Here is a 12,888-nt window from a genome sequence, read left to right as displayed (position 1 = left end):
GCATAGGGACTGTGATAGCCACATCTCCACTGGATATAAGCAAATAAAAGTGTCATTTTAAGGGGAGGTTGTAGGAAAATAATAATAAAGCTAATTTAAAATAATTATACCAAAGAGATAAAATCAAAGTCTTTCCATAGAATTTCATTTGGGGTCGTTGCTGGGTTACACAAGTTTTACAGGGTAGTGGCATTGACAGCTCCTCGAAACCTCCACCAGAATGTGAGTGGCCTGAGGATTGCTGGTCACTGATGTTTCTGTCCCAGAGAACAGAGATAGGGATGCTCCCCACAGGAATCTGTATTTATCTTGAAAACATCTGAGAAAGAAAGATCTTTCAAAGGCAGGAGAAAATAGGAGTAACAATAAATCATTTGCTATAAAAAGGCATTGCATTTTAAAACATTTTGTCTAATTTAAAATATATGTAAATTGGCATATTATGAGCTGGAAAAAAGCAAAATCCGTATGATAGAAGGACACAGAAGGACACACGTGTATTTAGTTTAGAAACAGGTATTCACAATTCCAAAGAGGCTGTCTGACCACAACTGAATACCTCAGGTGCTGAGGCAAGGCTCTGTAGTTTGTTTTTGCCTTCACCAGGAGAGGTATGAACAGCAGGAGAGGAAAAAGATCCGTCCAAAACAGGATTTGAATAACAAAACGAATACAGGTGGAAAGCACTTCCTTTCTAATCCCAACAGGAAGAATTCACAATGGCTCCATGCCTTGCTTTTGTTACAGAAACATCTATCCCGGTAGTATTAATTTCAAGAGCTTGACACCAGAATACTGCTCTTGTTCTGCCCATGGAAGGGGAGACTCGCAAAAAGTCATAGGAATCAAATGGCCTGCTTCCGTGAATCTGATCCTGCTTCAGGCAAGATAACAGAGACGATGCTGACATCCACGATGAAAAGTCCAGCGAACAAAGGCTCTCGTGGGTGTGATTTATGGGAGCCAAGACTGTTACGGTGCCTGCCCTCATTCCGTCATACAGCTGAGACTGGAAAGACTTACTTTTTCTTAAAGTTTTTAGAGAGAAGAAAAAGTTTCAGAAAGCAAATACAAAGGTATCAACTGTTCAAGTGACTTTGAGAGATGAATGGGGACTTCATATAAAATATTCAGAATCACATCAAATATGAAAGAACATACACTTTTTTGGTGTGGCTTAACCACTTCACTCAATTCTTTAGGCAGCCAGCCTGCCTGCAGGAAGGAATTCTGCCTTAATGTCTTCCACGTAGTAAGGGATATTTGCCCTAACAGGACAAGGACTGTGATGGTTTAGTAGTGCCTGTGGTGGGGATGAAAAGATGGGTAATGGTGGAAGGGAGTCTGGCTCTATTTATATACAGATAGATATAGATATATTGAAAATATATATAGAAGACCATAGCAACCACTTAGAATTAGGGCTACTAAGGGCTCATGTTCCTAAAGAATGGATGATCTGACCGCACTGCAGTTATACAACACATACTAAAATACACAGTTTGAAGGGAAAAAGAAATGAAGCACAGAGTACATAATGGAGAAAGAATGCCTATAACAAGTTGCTGAAACAAGGACTACACATTTACTCAGATTTCTTCCTTTCTTTGTTAAACATTATAACTCATCTACTTAAGAGTTTTACCATTTCTCTGCTTTATTACTTAGGTCTGCTGGGAATCGGTAATTTAACGATTGTATCCATATATCAGATACTGAATAAGCCATATAGACATGACAGAACAAGAGGTATGTGGAGATCCGGACTGGACTCTGTACGGAGGCACTAACCAGACATGGAAATGTTATCTTTGTAGCTGGAGTAAGCATGTATATATATATTTTTTAGTTTCTTGTATCACTAATTTTTTTAATGAACTTGACTTTTTAGTAAAGTTTAAATTTACAGAAAAATGCAACAATAGCATAAAGAGCTCCCAGGTACCCTGTGCCATCTTTCTCCATTATTAGCATCTTACACTAGCATGTCACATTTGTTACCATCAATAGTATAAAGTCCATACTCAATTCAGATTTCCTTGCTTTTTATATAATGTTCTTCTTCTGTTCCACAAGCCTACTTGGGACACCACTTTGTATTCAGTCACTGATTTATATTCTAGGATGTCCAGAGTACAGTCCTAGGTTGTCGTGTGTCTCTATGTGTGGCTGTGTGTTAAACTAGTTACTCTTTCTAAGGGTCTCTATTGATCATTCCAGTAAACTATGCATAGCCTCATGCTGGAAGAGTAACACTACCTCCACCCCAGAGGTCAACTGTATAGCCACTGTATCTGAGCAAAACATAGGGAAAACCTAGCACGGAAGTTTTAAAAATAGCCTGCAACAGCCACAGTAAAGAAGGCATTTTTTTGAACATAAGACAGCTGCATTACTTCTCAAAAAATATTGTTGCTATTTGAAATTTACCTGGAAGTATAGTTATTCATTCAAGAATCAGATTTTGAACACCTTGTGCCTGAGATGCATAAAAGTTTAGTATCTTCTGAACTATGTTAATAGCTACTGCTGATATGAATGTGATTGATTATATCTTTGCTATAATTTTCTTTGTTTTTTAAAACAACTTATTACTTTATTGTAGAGAATAAATGGTCATTATTTTAAATATGCTGTATCTCAATCTTATGTTGCATTTGACATATTTTTAATAAGTAATCATTTTATGATAGTTTGGTTGTACTCTTTTCAGCACCTTTTTAAAAATTTTCTTAGTAGGAAAAATGAAGCATACAAAGATATCTAATTTGGGTAAGTATATCATTTGGAAAATGGACTATATTTGCTGGCAAAGTTTTGGAAAAAGAAAAAATCCAAAAAGCATAAAAAGAAGTTTAGATCTTCAGACTACAGATTTTGTTTATAAAATCAGAAACAAAGCTGTGCTACATTTACCATATAAAACTTAGGCATATATAACTATTAAGTGTATGACAGGGTTTCTACATAAAAATAAGTCCTAAGTTCTAAGTAAGCATGTTTATTCCTGGTATCAGCATACAGAGATTCAGTACACTTGGCATATCCATGTAAAACATCAGATATACATACAAGCAATGCAAATTTATTCAGAATCTTCCATTTTTATATTTGCATTGTCCTATTACAATGGGTATATGCATATAATACCTTGAGATATTGGGACAGAGGCTCCAGAATACAGTCTTTCTGTATGTAAACGTATTTCTTGTACCTAGTATTTTTATACCTAGGCTTAATTATTCAACTTAATGAAAATTATTAAAACAGTTTATATTTTAGGTGAACTCAGATCTATTATACATGGAATATGACTTTTAAAAATGTCTTCATACAGCCAAAGCTTTTAATTTTGCTAAATTATTAAATAAATTAAATTTAAATAAATGATTAAGTAAAACATTTTTTAACTGAATTCCATCTCCTTTTGTTAGAAATGCTTCTAATTCAGCAATGTTCATTTTTATGTTTGAAGTTCCCCATCAAGAATTTTGCCAGGAAAAAAAAAATGACTGTAAAAGGAGACCTAACACAATACCACCAGAATTTTTCAATAATCACAGAATCAGTTTCTTTTTAAAAAGAACTAGAAACTCTGACTTTTAGGCAAAAGTCAACCATGTTAAGTATAGAGATGCAAATATTTCACTATTCTTTATTCAGTTTAATAGTGTTTAATATTAGAGAACCCTGAGAATCTATTTGTCTTTCGCTGAGAGTTCACTGGTTGTGTTACAAACATAGAACAGATCTTCCTTGTTTGTGCCTGTGCCCATGATGCTGACGCAGGAACTTAAGAATTCAGTGCCAGGTTTTTTTAACAGTCAGCTTGCTAAGCTGCATATGCCTGAATTGTACTGCTTGGATAGTTCTGAATGTTCAAGCTGTAAACCCTTAAGGCAGGGATTATATCCACGGGAAACTACAAAATACAGTATGCTTTACCAGCATATAGGATCAGAGTGCCCTGAAATAGAAACCAACTTGGTTTGTGTACCTGACATACAAAGAAAAAAACTATCCAGATGCATTTTGTCTATCCATCTCTTTGGACCTCTTTTTTCCTTCATCTTCTCTTGGAGAAAAGCTATTTAAATTCACATTTCACTGTCTGATATAAATTCTGATCAGACACCACCAAGATTTGTTATAAATGGAGCACATGTTTACCTTTATTTTTTGGTTGTTTGAGAATAAATTATTATGTCGAAAAACACAAAACATAAGAGAAGAACAAAAGAGAGGTGATTAATTATTGGTTCATTAAAAGCTTTATCATATCACCCTATGTATGAGTCCAGAGTTCCTGGGAGATAAATGATTATGACACACTTCCAAGTCTAGAAAATATCACAAAATGACCCTACATGCAAATCTTAATGCAGTTTGTGCTATGTCAAGGACATTTATGTGTTAATATAGATTTGCAATGAGGTCACAGAAAAAGCAAATGAAAAGCACGTATTTATTAATTTCTTCTTGAGAACGATTTTAAAAAATACTATTATAGAACCTATTGTTGTCTTTTCCAATGAACTAAACTCCCAAAGTGCTGATGGAGACGGACAGGAGTATCGCATTCTTTACCAGAGAGAAGAACCTAAAAGCCCACTCACCATTGTGTGGTTGTTTCACTTCACCGGTGTGTTTCTATGGCCTCTTCCCTCACTTAAGCTGATCCTACGTTACCAAGAAGGTGCAATGCTAAGGCCACCACAGGCAGAGGTTTGTTTTCACCTCTGAGTTTTTTTTTTTCTTTCGGTTATGATTTTTCCATTGCTTTTTAAATAGTTAGCATCTGGTAATGCCTACTTTCACTGCCCGACCGTGTTCAGGATGGTTGGGTGAATCAGAGGGTAAAGTGATGTAAGAGAACACTTCACTTGCTCTCTAAACCATCACGTTTTCAGTTCTCAATTGCTATTTTCAAATTTCTGGGATTCTAAAAAGAAAATTAAATTAATAAATGGTATTAAATACTAACTCTTAGCAACTTGATGGTATCATCCTCCTTAACAATTTTGCATAATGATTTTTATGGAAAAAAAAATCTCTTCATATCTGTCTCAGTACAAGAGAAAAACAAACCGAAGTAGTGTCTTCAGGCATGAGTGGCCCAGAAGCCATCTTCGTAACAGCGTTGCTCTACACTGTAGCACCAGTCATTGTAGGACAACTAAGCAGTGAAGGCAGCTATCCCTATAATCTAGCCTCTGCCCTCTATGAAACCAACTCCTGCACCAACATTAGCTGACCAGGTTTTGTAAATGTACTTAGGAAAGTGAGCAGATGAAGTAAATGTATGATCTTTACTTCATCTTTATTTGGGAGAGAAATCCCAATTTACCAAGGTACCCATTTCACTCCTCTGGAAAGAGTACACTTGTCTCAATATATGGTTTTATGTGCTTTTCAAATTACAAACACAATTAAATATAATATATCCTCTATATGCCTAATGTGGTGCTAGTGATATTTAAAGAATAAAACACTGATGAGTTTAATGAATGAAATTGATACTATGGGTTAAAATTTAATTTCAGAAAGAAGGGGAAATTATATTAACTTATTCTAATCTTTTCAGAAAATTTCAGACTTTCATTTTTATTGCACTTTATAAAGCCCACAGTATTTACATTAATGTGGACTAATATTTTATTCTTTGTAATTATGTAGTTTCTCAGTATCTTCTGCCATGACATATTTCTTTAAATCCACATCTGGTCCTTTCTCCACTCCTGCCTTAGCACTGGGAAAGATTTCCAAGCCTACTGCTCTAACTCAATATTCAACCCAGAATACTCTGTGTTTTCAGAGCCAGAGCCAGAGCCTGTGCCAGCTGAGTCTCAACCATGAATTTAATCAACTGATAGGATAAAATTGAGAAAGATTTTTAAAACTCAGATTTGAGTCAAAACATGCATAACAGATGCCATTAAAATATCTGCAATCAGTGAAATATTTTGCATTCTCTTTTTCCATTCCAGTGTCTAGTACCCTTGGCATCATAGAGGTATCAGCTTACCTCATGGCAAAAAACACAAGGTACCCATCATTTTGCGGACATTTCAACTTAAGTATGGCTTTTATTTTTATAAAATGATGTTTTTTACTTGACAAATATATTAGCACACATAAACACTATGATCAGAAAGCTAACCATGTGCTTGAAGACTTACAACATTCATAAAAATGAGCTATGAACCAGCTAATAAAACAAATTAACTATATGCTTAAAGTAACATAATACTAATGAAGAAAAATTTTAAAGGATATAGATTATAAGGACAATCATGTTTTTATAGAGTCAGACAATCATTCTAGAAATGCCATAAAATTTATGGATGGAAGAGATGAGTAATTGCCTCAACACTGGCAAGTTTCAAATTGATTTAATGACTGGGGATACAAAATAAGGAGTGAGAGATATGGGATTCAGGAGGTATCTGATTTAGATCCAGAGATGATACATTTTAGGAGTTAGAGAATATTGGAGCAATGAAAGTACTGGCCCAGACATTTCCATTACCAAATTAAAATGGAATTTATATGCTGCCTTTGGGCAGTTCTACTTACTTTGCTTGAAATTTCTGAGTTTTTAAAAATGTATCAGATGCTGCTGTATTCATACAATATCTATACCTTTCATCCTTTAGCATTTAAGGAAACACAGTTGTGTTTGAAAGAATATTTTCAATAAAGATAGGCTCTTCCTTTAAATTCCTTTCATCCTGGATGAAGTTCACTTTCTAAACTAGGTGAAGAGAGTTTACATCATTATTCTTTGCCAACAATTGCTTTAAAGATGGACACATACCCTAATTCTAGAGTATTAAAAAGACATTTTATTTGAAGAATGTTGCACCCCAAAAAAGAGATAGGTAAAAAAAATCCTGCTCTTTCTTCCTGCCTTGAACTCAGTGGTGCTGTGAGTCTTGGTGCTGTGATCTCTTTTGCCCATAAAGCAACAAGCCTAAAGAGAAAGAGCCAATAGGCAAGAACAGAGGAGCAGGATGAAATAAACAACACAGATCCTTGCTGTTTCCCTTAGTGGCTGCATCTACCCTAGAACTGCCTATCTCAAAACTTACTATTAAGTGAAAAGATTATATAACTTAGTGCTTAAGTATTTTAATTCAAGTGGTTTTGTTAACTGCACGCACCCTAACCAACACAAACATATTTAAATTTGCCTCAAAAAAAGAAAGACTAAATAGGGATTATTACTAGGGCTGTAATGAGTAAAAGAAAAAAATTTTGCTATATTATGAAAATAGGATACATATATAATATGTAATATAGGAAGAAAAAAGCTGAATTCGGAATAGATTCCACATCTAAATGAGATTATACAGTATTTATCTGTCTTATCTCACTTAGCACAATGCCCTCAAGATCCATTGATGTCATGTATGGCTGAGTTTTCTTCTTTTTATGTCTGAATAATATTCCATTTTTTATATAACATTTTCTTTATCCATTTACCATCAGTAGAAACTTAGGTTGCTTTCATGTTCTGGTTATGGTAATAATGCCGCAATGAACATAGGATGTAAATATCATTTTGAGTTAGTGTTTTCATTTCCTTTGAATAAATAACCAGAAGTGAAATGATTTATCATATGCTACTTCTATTTTTAACTTTTGAGGAAACTCTATGTTGTTTTCCATTGTGGCTGCACATTTTAATATTCCCACCACCAGTGCTTAAGAATTCACTTTTCTCCATATCCTCACCAAAACATCACTTTTCTTTTTGAAAACCATTGAACACGTGTGATGGGAAAGTTCATTATGGTTTGACTGGCATTTTTCTGATGATTAGTGATGTTGAGTACCTATTCACATACCTGTTTGTCATTTTTAAGTCTTCCTTGGAAAAATGTCTGTTCAGATCTTCTGCCTATTTTTCAATCAGATTTTTTTTTTCTTTGCGATTCTAAAAATCTCCTATCAGATACGTGATTTGCAAATATTTTCTCCCATTCAGTAGGTTGCTTTTTTTTATTTTATTGATGGTTTCCTTTGTTGTGCAGAAGCTGTTTAATTAGATGCAGTCCTACTTCTTTACTTGTCCTTTGGTTCCCTTTGCTTTTGGTGTCAAATCCAAAACATTATTGCCAAGACCAGTAATACAGAGTTGACTACGTAAGTTTTCTGCTAGGAGTTTTATGGTTTCATATCTTACATTCAAGTTTTTAATCCATTTAGAGTTAATATTTATGTGAGGTATAAGAAAATGGTCCAGTTTCATCCTTTTGCATGTAGCTCTTCAGTTTTCCCAACATAATTTTTGAAGACTGTCCTTTTCCCATTGTATAATCCTGGCATCATTTATTGTAAATTGATTGACTATATATGTGTGGGCTTATTTCTGGAGTACCCATTTTGTTCCAATGATGTGTCTCTTTATGTCAATACCTAAGTTTTGTTTACTATAGCTTTGCAACAAAGTTTGAAATTGGGAAGCATGATGCTTCCAGCTTTATGCCTTTTTTTCACAAGATTGCTATGGCTATTCAAAATATTTTCTGGTTCCATACATATTTTAGAATTCTTTGTTCTATTTCTGTGAAAAATGCTATCAAACTTTTGATAAGAATTGCATTAAATGGCTTTTTCACCTTTCTTTCTACTCTGATTTTTTTTTATTTTCTTCCTTCAATTGACTTTGGCCTTTGTTTTTTTCTTATTTTTCTAGTTCTATGAGGTGTAAACTTAGGTTTTTGAGTCCTTTGTTTCTTGATGTAGGTATTTATCATGAGGAACTTCCCTATTAGAATTGCTTTTGCTGCATCCCGTAAGTTTTAGTATGTAGTATTACCATTTTCATTTTTCTCAAGGTATTTTTTATTTCTTCTTTGACCCACTGATTGTTCATACAATAGCTTTTAATTAGTCAATGTGAATCCACCTCTCCCTCTTTTTCATAATCATTTTTTATTTCCATTTAAGGATGACCTGTTCATAAACCAACTGAACAAATCCTTTAAAAATTTATATCAGCTCTCAACAAACAAAAGTCCAGGACCAGATGGCTTCACATGGCTATCAAACATTTAGAGAAGAGTTAATACCTATTCCTCTGAAACTATTCCAAAAAAAACTACAGAGGAAGGAACACTTCTAAACTCATTCTATGAGGTCACTATCACCCTGATACCAAATCAGACAAAGATAGGACACAAAAAAGAAAACTACAGGCCAATATCACTGATGAACATAGATATAAAAATCTTCAACAAAATACAAGCAAACTGACTCCAACAATACATTAAAAGGATCATATCTCACGATCAAGTGGAAATTATCCCAAGGATGCGAGGATGTTTTCAATATCTGCAAATCAATCAGTGTGATAAACTACATTAACAAATCAAAAAATAAAACCCATACCATCATCTCAATAGATGCAGAAAAATCTTTAAATAAAATTCAACATCCATTTATGACAAAAACTCTCTAGAAGATGGGCAAAAAGAGAATACACCTCAACATAATAAAGGCCATATGTGACAAACCTACAGCTAACATCACACTCAATGGTGAAAAGCTGAAAGCATTCCCTCTACAATCAGGAAAAAGGATGCCCACTCTCTCCACTTCTATTCCACATAGTTTTGGAAGTCTTAGCCACAGCAATCAGAAAAGAGAAATAAAAGGAATCCAAATTGGAAAAGAAGTAAAATTTTCACTTTGCTGTACCTGAAACATTGTAAATCACCTATAATTCAATAAATAAATTAAAAAAAAAACACACAATGAACTTCATTTTAATGGACAAATGCTTTTCTAAGGAGGTAGTTTATGGTGTAAAGGAAAGATTATAGTGACTTAGACCTTCATACCATTTGCTCTTCAGAAGAACTGTGCCATATGCTGGAGTAAACATTATTTACTTGAACCTCTACTGTGCTGTTAAATAATAACGCCCAATACATAGTGTAAAAAAAAAAAAAGTAAGACACTCATTACAGCAAGTCATTATAATCTATGTATAAGGGAGGAAAACAGTCATTAAAAGAAAGCCAAAGACTACTTAGTTGTTAGAGTTTCCACCCAGGGAACTGAAAAAACTATTATAAATGTGCTTTAAAATGAAGTGCAAAAAAGTGGGTAACACATGTGAACAAATGAGAAATTTCAGCAGAAAGGTGAGATATGTAGAAAAAGCAAATGACAGAAAAGGACAGTGTCAGAAATGAAATATTCTTGCAATGGGCTTAAGATCAGACCAGATTCACCAGGGTAAATAATCAGTAATCTTGAAAGCACACTGATAAAATTACCCAAACAAATAAAAGACAAAAATGATGGTTGGGAAGGGGAAGAAATAGAAATTCCTGTATTTTTCACCCCGATCTAACAAAATTGAAAAACAAAAATATTTTTATTTCTTACTGGTTTTCTTAGAAGAGATAAGCCTTTAGAAAAGTCTATTTTCATATAACTACATTTAAAAACAGATCAGAGAGCATTTTTTTAAAGTGAAAAGTCATTAGTGGTATATACTTAACTCACTCTCTTTCAGTAAAAAATTCTTTTCCTTTTCACCATGGAAGTCTCATTAATGTTCATTTCTTTCATGTCCTTATTAACAAATGAGATATAACACAGCTAATTACTGAGAATTAATTACCTAGTTCAGAAAAATATATTCCCATAACTTTGGGGAAATAACTCATATATCCCAGTATGACATATCCCACTCCTCTTGTTTAGAATAAATTTTAAAGATAGTATATTATTTTACACTTAGATGTTTAACTATGGTTTATTTACTTAGACATACAAAATGTGCAATCAGTTCCAGTTTTATATTCAAAGCGAATTATAATAATGACTGGTAGAAAAGAACTGATGAAGTAACAGTAGACTCAACATATCAACTACATCACGTTTCAAAATCAGACAAAAAGTAATGCAATGTACTTTTTCTGCCAAGTTACTGTGAGTAAGACAAAGGGTTTTCCATGATTTATCTAAAGTTATCTGTGAAGGTGACAGATTAGTAAAGTACTATTTAAACAAATTTCTCCCACATGTATCCGACTACTGACAATGTACAAAATTCCACATAGATTTCAATGCCAGCTATACATTCACATCAGTAGGAAAGGTCAGTTCTACAGAAAAAAATGTAATTTTAAAGACATTTTAACACTGTCATTGTGAACAGAATCCTTATAAGTCCCTTAAAAGATAATTCTTTTATAATTGTATGCAAAGTGTAACTAGATTATAGCCATGGTAATAATAAAGTATGAAAGTTATTCTCACACTATTCAATGCCCTGTTTAATTCCTGCTCTTTACCCTTGTAAAGAACTTAGTCAAGTCCAGAAATATGTTTCTCTTTGATTAATTGTTTGATGGTCAGAAACTCCCTTCCACAAAATGAACATGCTCTTTGGGGGATAAAAATAACAGAATCCAAAGAAAATCATGTCAAGATTTTTCCAGAGGTCCAATGTGTGTATATGGTTTGTTTATTTTTGTCAATCATCCTGCAATACTCTAAAATAGCTTTTATATTTTTCTTTTTAATGTCCTTTCTCACTTTTCATGTCACTTTTCTATTTTCCTTGATTTTGCCCCAGCATTTTGTAAATGCCTTATGGTACACAAAATTTTAGGAGTTCTGAATGTGTGAAAATAATCTCATGGTAAAGGCTATCATTAATTTAGTATCTGATATAGGTCAAACACTCCAGCTGTTTTACAAAAATTAAATATTTTAATTTAATAAATGTGTTTCAGGTTAATAATAGCATCATTTTATATCTTTAAAAAAAGAAAAAAAAATGGAGTTCAAAGACTTTAAGTACTTTGTTGATATCTGAGTGGAAGAATCAGACTTTGAATCATATAGTGTGTGATTCTAGTCTTTTGGAAAAACAAACAAGCAAACAAACAAAAAAATCTGTTTTAAAATTGACTAACATAGGAGGAGGTTCTGGAAAGATGGCAGAGTAGGAAGAACCAGAAACCTGTTTCCTCATGGAGGCAGTAATTGCACTGGGAGAATCTATCTGATGTTAGTATTTTGAAATTCTGGAGTCTAGTGAAGGTTTGCAAGTTTTAGAAGGCTGGAAGGGTAAACTGTGGTTAATTTCTGTCAATTTTAGCTCTTAACTCTGCACCAACTACTTACTTCTCCCACCTTCTTGCCCTGTGGTAGATGGCTGTCCACAGGTTACTGGTGCAGAAAGGACTCTAGCTTTTAAGTACAGGGGCTCTGTGCTCTGATCACAGTTTACTCCTTCTGACGTCAGAAGTGCAGACAAAGAGCTGGGTGGCCACCGTTGTAGTACTTCCCTGCCATTGCTGCAAGCCCCGCCCTCTCCAGCTGAAGTTATCCCCAGGCAATTTAAAAAGCAGTGTCCTTTTTCCCTCAACCCTTCCTTTTTCCCTTTCCAGGAGCTGGACGTTAAAGACTACGGCATTCAAAAGCAATTGCATGTATGGGTGAAACGACAAAGTCATCTCACACGCGCAGGGAAAGGCAGGCACAGGCTTAGGAAATATCAACTAAATTAATAAACTTTAGCCAAACTGATCAAGGCGAAAAGAGCGGAAACACAAATGACCGATATCCTGTGGTACACAGATTAAATCACTAGATGTGACGGATACTAAAATAATAATAAGGGAGTGTTATGAACAATTGTATAAGAGTAAATTTTATAATTTAGAGAAAATGGGTAAGTTCTTTGAACGACAAAAACTACAAAAGTTTATTCAAGAAGAAATAGGTAAAATAAATAGCCTCACATCTATCAAAGAAATTTAATTAAGTTAAAACTTCCCCTAGAAAAAACTCCAGGCCCTAATGGCTTCGCTAATAAATGCCACTAAACATTAAGGGGCAGTCTTAACTCCCCATGTA

At 34.0% G+C, this 12,888-nt stretch overlaps 1 protein-coding gene across 1 annotated transcript in view; it reads left to right on the top strand.

The window, feature by feature from the left end:
- Positions 1-1,734: 1,734 nt before the first annotated feature.
- The window catches only part of SORBS3 (sorbin and SH3 domain containing 3), a 36,806-nt gene continuing 25,652 nt past the window's right edge, over positions 1,735-12,888 (top strand). The window contains exon 1 of the mRNA XM_072976632.1: positions 1,735-1,749. Within this exon, the coding sequence (XP_072832733.1) occupies positions 1,735-1,749 (15 nt within the window). The remainder of the gene's footprint in view (positions 1,750-12,888) is intronic.

Source organism: Vicugna pacos, chromosome 14 (assembly GCF_048564905.1).
Source record: "Vicugna pacos chromosome 14, VicPac4, whole genome shotgun sequence".
Lineage (NCBI taxonomy): Eukaryota > Metazoa > Chordata > Mammalia > Artiodactyla > Camelidae > Vicugna > Vicugna pacos.
The sequence above is the reverse complement of the archived record's forward strand: the minus strand, read 5'-3'. Positions and strand labels throughout refer to the sequence as shown.